This window comes from Pavona decussata, unplaced genomic scaffold (genome assembly GCF_977016875.1).
Source record: "Pavona decussata unplaced genomic scaffold, jaPavDecu1.1 SCAFFOLD_40, whole genome shotgun sequence".
Taxonomy (NCBI): domain Eukaryota; kingdom Metazoa; phylum Cnidaria; class Anthozoa; order Scleractinia; family Agariciidae; genus Pavona; species Pavona decussata.
This window is the reverse complement of record NW_028145462.1, coordinates 211,937-221,900: the sequence shown is the minus strand read 5'-3', so window position 1 is coordinate 221,900 and position 9,964 is coordinate 211,937. Positions and strand designations below refer to the sequence as shown.

Genomic DNA, 9,964 nt, shown 5'->3' with positions numbered 1-9,964 from the left:
TTTGTCCCGACGAAAAACTCATATTTTTTTACCGGTTAATTAATAGGGACAACGCTTTTCTGTGACCAGAGTTACACGCACTCGTACAAAATTAACCTCGCTTTACGAACACTGGTTTTGCGCACTGTAGAAATTGGCCAAATATTTCATATTTAGCCTGGCTGGCTGAACCACAAACTGAAAATGTCAGTACAGAGTAAAGTCACTATTTTAAAAAATTACGTTGTCAGTCGCGTTCAAAGCACGCAGAGAACATTAATTTTGTTTCGAGGCTATACGTATTTGAATGAGGGTAAGGTTTCTTCAGTTTAAAGTTAAGTTAACTTAAGCATCATTCTGTGTGTCTGTGACATTTATTCTGATAACCCGCTTAATACGAACAGTCTTGCTTATCCCTTCAACATTCCGAAACAAACGTGTGGTTCACTGTTTATACCATACCATACCAAACCATGACGTTTGTATATACACGATTATTATATACAATGGTGGTTCGCCGAACTTTTGAGTCTGGTAAAATACTCGGTTGTGACCATTCTCTCCTTTGATGCTGTTTATTACGTTTGTGCAAAGTGTCTCAAACTTTTGAGCCTGTGGATGAGCTCTTGGAAGTATGACCATTCTGATGAAAGCTACTGAGTACTGTACAAGGTTGTTCTAACATTTCCTCCAACTGTTTGTTAGCCTGCAGTGCAGGCGTTTTTCATGGGCGAGCGCTGAATAATAAATTTAGTTCGCGTATTTGAAGGGGGCTGAGGGGGAGGGGGGGGGGGGCAGACTCGCTCCAGCCCTCTCGCGCTTCCTCGCCCAAGATGACAGCAACGAAGGATTATTCAGCGCTCCCGCTCCAAAAATACGCCTGCATTGCAGGCTAACTGTTTGTTTTTCACTTGGATATATATTTGCGAAATGGCGAAGATCTTGGAGCTGTTACTCTCCAATCACAATACTTTTATGACGAAAACCGTGAACGTTCAGGGCCAGTGTGCAAACGACAACAAAGTTCTTGTGGAAAATTAACAACAATTTTATTTCCTTGTCTAACTTAAATTTTTTCTTTCCCACGATTCCCAAAACTGAAGTTTTAACTGAACATGTTAACGCAACTTGTCCATTCATTGAAAATAAGTTGCATTAGTCAATTAACATCCGCCAATGTTCCATGTTAATCATAGCCTTTCTCTTGGCGTTACTTGGAAATTGTTTTTTCTTTCTTTTTTTTTTTTTGGTGGGGGGAGGGGGGGTTGGGGCCAGTTGAAATGTCACTTGATGTCCGCACTAGCTCTCCCACGGGACAGGTTTGTTCTCTGTTTCTCCGCCGTTTGCCGATGTCTGAACTTGACTCTCCTGTTTTGGAACCAGATCTTAATTTGATGTTCCGTAAGTCCGAGGTACAGTGACAAATGATATCTTTCTCGTCTGTTCAAGTAGTGGTGAAGTTGAAAGCGACTTTCCAGCGTCATGCGTTGGTGATAGGTGAACACCGGACGGGACCAGGGTAGGGATAAACGCCGCTTGTTGGTTCTGTGGGGGGTAGGTTTAGGAACATTGAGCTGCGCGCCAGATTGGTCTGAAAAAAGGTAACGTTGTGACTCTGGACACTCTAAAAAGAAAAAAGAAGGAAAGAAAAAAAAACTGTAAAAGCTAAAATCGTATTGGGTTAGGCTAGGGGATATGTGTAGCATATTTCCCATCCTAAGGCCCGCTGCAGACGCCGAACTTTTCATGACCCGAACCTAATACCTCGAATTAAGTACATGAAAAGTTCGGCGTCTGAATCACTTGAGAACGGCTGTTTCAATTTGGAACGGCTCAGCCGTTCTTCCCGCCTGGCTCAGCCGGGAATTTCGGCTTTGGAACGGCTTTGATTCAGACGGCGAACTTTTCATGAGCCGAACCTAATGCATAAATTATTATAACGTATTTCAAATAAAACAAAATAAATAAATAAAAAAAAAGACGCTGACATTTCGATTGGTTTTGCTTCAAGTAAATTAAGTTCGGCTAATTAAGTTCGACGTCTGAATCAAAAGGCGGGATTTTCGTGATTTGGGCCGACCTTAATTTGAATTAAGTTCGGCTCATGAAAAGTTCGGCGTCTGAACTGGGCCTAAGTTTGCAACTGTCAAATTAATGAGTAACGTTTTTTTTTATTATTATTATTATTATTATTGTTATTATTATTATTATTATTATTATTATTATTATTATTATTATTATTATTATTATTATTATTATTATTTCTTTCTTTAACTAATGTCTTTCTGAGGGTCTGCATGGGGCTGCTGGATTCTCACCTGTCATGCCAAGTTAAAATTTAACCCTTTAAGCCCTAACAGTGATCAGCATCAAATTTCTTCTTGTAATATCAATGCTTATTCAACCCCTGCGGTCATGAGATTTAAGGTTATGATCACCCAAAGTGAATTTTCTTGATATTTAAACAACTTCTCCCCAGTACTTTTATAAGAAAAGTATGGGGGCAAGATAAGAGAATTTGTTCTTTATGGCGGAACTCAGTTAACTTGAAATTCTCATGTGTTTCTGCAGTGTTGTATCGTATCAGCGGTGTTCCTGGTTTGGCCATGTACCTGTGAAGGAAAGTTTTGCTTTTCTTATTTAACTTATTGCGAAAGCGACATGATATTTCAGTTCTTTTGTTCATTGTTCGTAGTCACGCGCTATGACGTGGACGGATGTCTGAATTTGGGTCCATCCGATATCGGCTACCACGAGCATTTGGTAGAACACTCGACTCGCGTTGGTGTTCTACTTTTTGCTGTGCTACACCGTGCTGACGAGAGACAACCAGCTCGAAACAGCTGTCCACGGTTGCCGCATTCTGTTGATTCTCGGTTTGGTCTCTATCATGTCGCTGTCGTGTTAAGTTTTCTACGCAGTCCGATCAGCTTTGCGGAAATTTGAGTTATTCCTCTCATTAACTTCGCCGAACAGTGTTGAGTATCATCCGAAGATTCCGAAGAACGTTCGACCGATTCCAATCTCTTTCGAGACTTAACAAACACTGCCTATCATCTTCTGACGACCACACATATTCTAGAAACAAATTGTGAGGAGCTCGGAGCAATCTTCGTTAGCAATTTATCCTCCAGGCTTTAACTACACAGTTGTTGGCAAGTTATTTCCAAGTAAAAATTACACTATACTCAGGCAAAATTTAACCTTCTCACGGTCAACAGTCTTCGTAACGTTTCTCAGCTGACACTGCAGTGGGTGCCGCCTTAAGGGGTGTGGTTTTTGTCAGCTTGTTTTGGTCTGGAAACAGGTTCAGAGTTTAACCAATTTGGTCTGAAAATAAGTGGGTCGGGTATGAAAAAGGGAATTCGTGAAGCTGTAAGTCATATATTGACGAATCAATAATAAAAAAAAAAGAAAAAAGAAAAAGGGAATTGAAAAATTACATATTTTTGTCTGAAATAGGTTCAGGGTTTGGACAACCTGGTGGCACCCTTATTAAAACTTACGAGAAGTACCCCTCCCCCCAGGACATTTTAGCGGATCCATTTTGGATCATAAACAAAACTTGCATGGATAGGTCTCAATTTTGCTCACACTGAACTTGCCGATCCGGCTCGCCATTCCTTGTAAGCTTTGCACCTGTTTCAGAAGCAGTGCAGTTTTGCATCAAACCTCTCTCAAATCCACACTGGCACCTTTGTGAACATGCGTGAAAACCTTGCCGAATCGTTAGAGTAAACGTTTTGGCTACTGATCTAAACTGTACCAGCACAGATGGATTCGTGCAACATTGATTACGATACACTGTGGACATAACCTTTGTTTTTATACAACAGGACCGGATCACCGACTCTATCTCTATAATGCCAAAAGATAAATAATAAAAAGTTTAAGTCTGGAGGAGACGGGATGTTGTTTCTGGAACCATATTCCATGCTCATTAAGTGTTAATAACTCTCCGCCGAGGCGCCGAGCTTACTATACTTTGTACACCCGGCCTTCGAGACCTTAAAACCAATCACCAGTAATTATACTACTGTAACTGTACTTGACTTAGTGGGCTATCATACACATCCGGGCTAGAATCATTGGCTTAATTCTGTAGTTTGTTCTTTCAACAAGAGTAAGCATTCGAGCATTCAAAGTAGGAGGCAAAAACTGTGTGTGGGAGCAACACACCTCAATCCTACGGTTTTTTTTTTGTCCTTTTAAAATCATCTTCTCAATATTTCACACAATCCAAAAATGTCATTATAGTTTTGTCCCAAATAGTCCCAAATACGTGTCAGAAAAAACAATAGGTTTAATGAGCAAAAACAATCGCTCTGCACGTGCGTTTTACATTTTGGTAGATTTCTTTGCCGTCCTCTGCAAAACAACAACGTGAAATGACCACATTCAAGGTTTTGTGGAGGACGTGAAAGCACGACGTTGAATTTTTCATTTTTCTTCCTTAACTTGTACGCCACTCCTACCAATTTGGTTCTTGGATAGTTCGCCATTTATGTAAAAGTTGAGCGAGTTGAAACAATCGCGAAGTAGCACAAATGAAATAAAGACTATATTGCTCCCCGTTGTTTTGCAGAGGAGGGCTAAGAAATGTACCAAAATTTAAAACGCACCTGCAGAGCGATTGTTTTTGCTAATTAAACCTATTGTTTTGGGCGTGGTTAGCGGACTGTCTGGTCGTGTTCATGTCTTTTTCCCTTGTTTAACTTCGTCATAAACTCCCTCTCCATTTCATTAACTTTCAGATACATACAAAAAGGTCAATTGCGAATTAGGAGCTTACATAGTAAGACAAGACGACCAAAGCCTTGCTGGGTGATAAAGTAAACGTGTTTATTAATGCTTAGCGTAGATAGCCGTTCAGTCTCTCGGAAAGCTTTAAGATTAAATATTTAAATGAAGTGCTTATTTCCTGGGAATTTGAGATTTATTGTCTGCGAGCAAATTTCATACATTCTTCGAGTTGTCGTTCTCATCTTGAAGTTACGCAGGGAGGTTGAATCGCATGCTACCGATTACATTATATAGAGTGAATATATGACCGTATTTCAACTTTTCAGATATCGTTTGTCACGATCTTATAAAAATACCCACTTCCCAGTTGGCTTGATAGCTCAGTTAGTAGACCACTGCACCGGAATCGTAGAGGTCATGGGTTCGAATCCCGTTTAAGCCTTAATATTTTTCAGGCTTTCTTTTCGCGACTGCTGTTAACTGGGATGGTATTCCATGCATTTAAATCGATTCAATTCTGATGGTGAAAACATCCCGTGAAAGGCTGTGGGTTCAAACGTTTGTGCCACATACCGCAATGCCTCAGTCTTGGGTGAACATGGGTCTTTAAAACTTAAGTTGATTAGGAAAATAACATTCTAGACGTTTCCGAGAAAACATGAGAATTTTCAAAGGGCCTTATCTCCAAACCCTACATATCGATAAAAGGAATCAACATGAAGATAAGCGTTGTAAAAAGAGCTTTACGGACGTCTAAACAACAGTAAAATTTTAAAATCCGTTTATGGTGATGTGACGTGCAATAACCCTTGAAAGTTACGTGGCAATGAAATAACTCCGGAACACGCAACATGGATTACAGGTGGATGTCAGTAGTTCAACGTTAATTAAAATTTTTAAGCAGATAATTTCAAAGGAGGTATAATGATGAAAATCCTTGCTTAAAGGTTCGAAGGTGAAGTCACGTGTCAAATTCTCACGCGACTATCAAGTCAAACTTTCTCCTTGAACAAGACTTGCTGAATCCCACAAAGTTAGGCTAGGAGTGGAATGTATTTTTCCAAGCATTCTTTCCAAACAAATTTTTGATCCAACACTTGGAGAATAAGCGCTTTTGTTCTAAGTTAACGAACCTCTGAATTTTGCTCAAGAGCTCTTTGAAAGTCAGCGTGAAAGATGAGGAACACTTATGATGGAATCTTTGACAAGCAGACCTTCATCGCTATGCCCAGGAGCAAACCGCATTTGCAGACCTTAAAATGCTTTTGACACAGAGACAAAGGCACATTAAAGCCGCTTTAAGTTTGACCTTGCGCAAGGGCAACCTTTGTTATCGCATACGAAGCCAGCGTTTGACATATTCTGTGTGCATGCTTCGATGGTTACGTGTGCCAAGTTCACGCCGGTGACGCGCATACGACATAAATATCTCAACCCTTTGTTAGGCAGCTGGCTACCAATCTCGTTTCCAGAGTCCGCACTCCTGAAGACCAGTGGTCGGGGGATATCCGTTGTCAAAGGTGGTCGCCAAGGCGGATCTTCGAAGAGTGATCAACATACAAATTCTCCACACTATTCTCCGCATATTTCTTATGGTACTATTTGAGAGAATTTGGTTTCAATACAAAGACATTTTATCTTTGGTGACCACTTCCTTTATTCTCATTAGCTGTACGCTAGAACAGGTGGCGATGTTCCAAGGAAATATCACACGCTGGTTACCATTGGGGCTAAAAGGGTTTTAAAAACTCAAACTCGATACAAATGGAATTTCCTTTGAGGAATACTGTGTACAAAAAATAATTTTCGACTACGGCAAGTTCACTTGAGGGCGTTTCAGAAACAGGCACCTTTTCCGTCCCTGGGGAGAGGAGAGGGGATGAAGGCGGTGAAAGTTCCGGTGTCAGCTCGTGAAGGCGATGAAAGCTCGTGTCAGTTCGTGAAAGCTCGTGAAGGTGGTGAAAGCCCTGCGCGGTAGCAGTCTTTGTCCTCGTCTAAGTATCGATTCGAGGTACCTTGTTTCAACGGGGTTGAAATCGCAAAACTTAGATCTCACAAAACCAGCCTGTTGTCAGAAAGAATCAGCCTGCACAAGAGAATCGCGTAAAACATACTCAATACTTGTGAATACTGGTGGCAAAGGACCGTGAACGGACAAGCTGTTCATACGTAGGAGCTAGTGACAGCTCCAAGACTCAACCCAGGTCGAAACAGCTATCCAGAGTCTGCTTTCTTGGCTTTCAGTTTGGACTCTATCATGTCATAATCGCGTTAAGTTTTTCAGTTCTACGTAGTGTCACCCTTTCTTACTGTCGTCAGTACTTTGTGACTTTACTTGCGCGCAAAACGTCCCCTCTTTCCTTTGAGTAAGACGTATGTGCGCAGGATTAAAGAAAACTAGTTCTGGGTAATGTACGTCTGATAACGTCAGACGCATGATAAGGATGCCGGAAGTTGATGCGTCTACTTGTCCGAAACAAGATAGATTTCTAATTATAAATGAACACACACCGGAACAATGCCTATACCTAATTAGCATGTAATCAGTCTGAAAATTATCTCGGAGAGATAGTTATAATAAAAAATTATGAGAACGGCACCTACAAGGCAACCATAGTCACTGTACAGTAATTTCAAGTCAAAATGAATCATTTTGTACTTTTCTTGTACTTTTGAGGAAACTACAGGGTCCTACAGTATTTCAATCGTTTTCAAATGAATAGGAAATTCATCCAGAATCAAAATTTCAAGCCTCCTTTTATGGCTCAACAAACAGCATCAAAGGAAAGTACTACATTCCCCCTCCCCTTTTTAGTAATATTATTTTGATATACTTCTTCCATCTTTAGGATTTTCCACGCGGGGGAACAAGGGAGGAAGGGGGGGGGGGGTACCCTCGAAAGTTGTTACCACCCGGTTCGTCAAAGCCTGACTCTATTTTAGACGCTAAAATTCATACCCTTTTCAGACCTGAAATCCTTACCAAGTTTCAGACTTGAAAAACAAAAAGGTTAAATCTACACCAATTTTTCATTTTGAAACCAAAAGAGCTAAAAAACCATAGCCTTTCAAAGCAAGTAGTTACTTTCCTTTCTCTCCCCTTCCCCATTTTTTTAAAATTTAATTTCCGTTTTGTTCCTTCCGCCCAGAAGAACCGAAAGCGCTCGCTTGGAAAGGACGACTGCTACTCACGGCAGGCTAAGAAATGACAGGCTATTTTAAAAAACACCAGATTTTTAAAAAGTTACATTCAATGTGCGCAGCGAGAAAAATACATGTTGATTTGTGCTTGACAATTTCCAGTTATCTCGTGTTGAAGTCTTCGTGGGTGTCTTCGATCGGCGTTCTGTGTTGTCTGAGTGATCCGTTTTTATAGCAAATTATAACCAAACTATAAGAGCTTTTATAAGCCGTTAATGGCAAAACATCTTTGAGAAAACATCGCCGTGTAATGGAACACTAGTCATTGCGTTTTTAAAACGAGTTTAGAGATCAGCGAGAGAAAAGTTAGCGAGTTTTCTGAACAGTGAGTTGTCGTACCGAGAACTAATTCGAAATACACCCCGTTTCCTAACCATTTGCAAACGCAAAAGTTAACACTTCAACTCGCTTCGCAAACCTGTAAGACGACATGAAAGAGTGGCCAATAAGGGATTATTTCTCTTGAGTGCACCAGCACATTAACGTTGTTGAAAATATCCGAAAATTAGACGTAAACACGTGTTAGCTTGCATGCAAAACTGACCGGATTAAAGAACCATGTAAAAACACATAAACAGGTCAATGACATCTAACAAAAGAACTTGGCCTTAGCTCCTTTCAAATTACGCAAAAAGTCACTTTCTTTCTCACCTGCATTAGAAGAACCACAGAGGATTTTCTCGATTCCAAACTTAAGTTGTTCTGATTTGCTCGGGTTAGCTTCTGTTACCATTATCTGCCCAGTCCGCTCTTTGTGCATAAATGCGTCACCTGAAGTTGTGGCTGCCGTGAAAGAAGTGGAACCTTTTGCACGCAACGGCGAGGTAGAGCATGGCGCTGCTGTTGTTAAAAAGCTGTTCAAAGTAGGTCTTGCCTGTTGATGTGTTCCGCAGAAGCTACAAGAGCAATAGATCATCGATGAGCTCATATTTGTCCTTTCCAAACAGCCTGGTTGAAATGCTTTGCAGACCTCCCACGCATTAGATACGAGAGCTATAAATATTCAGCTCTAAAGTGTGAACTCACCGCGACCGGACACATGTCGTTACCAATCAAGTTATCTCCATCTGCATCATGCTGCAGTCTGGAACCACAATTATTGCTCGACCTGGGTGTCAAAATAGTGATACAGCATTTTGTTCAAAAACAACCCAGTTCAGTTTAAACAGAGATTTCAAACCAGTTATTTGTAATAGTAGTTAGCTTAGAACTTTGTTACTGAATTTGGAGGAGTTCCAGTCTGTTAGCAAGGGAAACCTCAATTTCTAGATTGCGTTAATGAAATGAACTGAAAGAATTTATGCATTCATTTTCCCATAATTGAGTTAGCCTCGAAGGCCAGTATTACTGAATAGCTCTTAATTTCTCGCCATTTTCCTGGAACAAGGATTCCGTGCAAACAGCCATTCATATATTTGTTCCCTTCAGCGGGTGACCGCCAGAAGTTAGTTTTAAAATGTTGTTTTTCTTTCACAATGCTATTTATCTTATGATCCCAACTGAAGATAAGATCAGGCCACGCGTTGATGTGCACGCTGAGGGGAAGAAAGTTTGATTAGTGTTTTTTCTTCTATTGTTTGTATCCTGCTCGAAATTTATTATAGTCTATCAGTCTATGAAAAGTTATGGTTTCCTGTAGCACAAACCATGTAATCTAAAAGAATTGTTAGCATTTCTGATATGTTCCGTTCGGCTAGACTAGCCTGCAGAACAGGCGTTATTTTTTTGCGTTATTTTCAGGCGAGCGGAGGCAAGCACGAGACGAGTGCGGAGCGCGATTCACGCTCCACGTTCACCTCGTGCTCGCCTCCGCGCCTGAAAAAAACGCAAAAAATAACGCCTGTTCTGCTACCCTGGGGCGGTTTCTTCGAAAGGCGATTAACGCTAATCTACGATTAAAAGTTAATCAAGGTTTTCATCTCGCACTTTAAAAGTGATTTCAAAGCCTAATTTCAAGCTAAAGGTAAAGAAAAGTCTAAGTCAAAACTGAGAGCCAAAAATCATTTTGAAGAATCTTTATTGATTAGTAATTAAACTCGAA

General features: G+C 40.6%; 1 protein-coding gene across 2 annotated transcripts; it reads right to left on the bottom strand.

Annotated features, from left to right (window-relative positions):
- Positions 1 to 1,237: 1,237 nt before the first annotated feature.
- Positions 1,238 to 8,908, bottom strand: LOC146483014 (homeobox protein Hox-A9-like). Of its 2 annotated transcripts, none has more exons than XM_085106442.1 (2): positions 8,575 to 8,908; positions 1,238 to 1,603 (listed from the first exon to the last, which is right to left on the bottom strand). In XM_085106442.1, exons 1-2 carry the CDS (start codon positions 8,849 to 8,851, stop codon positions 1,263 to 1,265), a joined length of 618 nt encoding a protein of 205 aa, XP_084962568.1. In that variant the 5' UTR covers positions 8,852 to 8,908; the 3' UTR covers positions 1,238 to 1,262. The 2 variants fall into 2 exon arrangements, with proteins under 2 accessions (XP_084962568.1, XP_084962569.1); XM_085106443.1 differs by having other exon boundaries at positions 1,238 to 1,570.
- Between the last annotated feature and the right edge of the window lie 1,056 nt (positions 8,909 to 9,964).

Bases quoted from the DNA above. Each gene is read 5' to 3' on its own strand.
- LOC146483014 (XM_085106442.1), bottom strand. From the start codon at position 8,851: ATGAGCTCATCGATGATCTATTGCTCTTGTAGCTTCTGCGGAACACAT. The intron at 1,604-8,574 runs GTGAGAAAGAAA...TTTTCTTTTTAG, and splicing joins CTGTGGTTCTTCTAATGCAG to AGTGTCCAGAGTCACAACGT.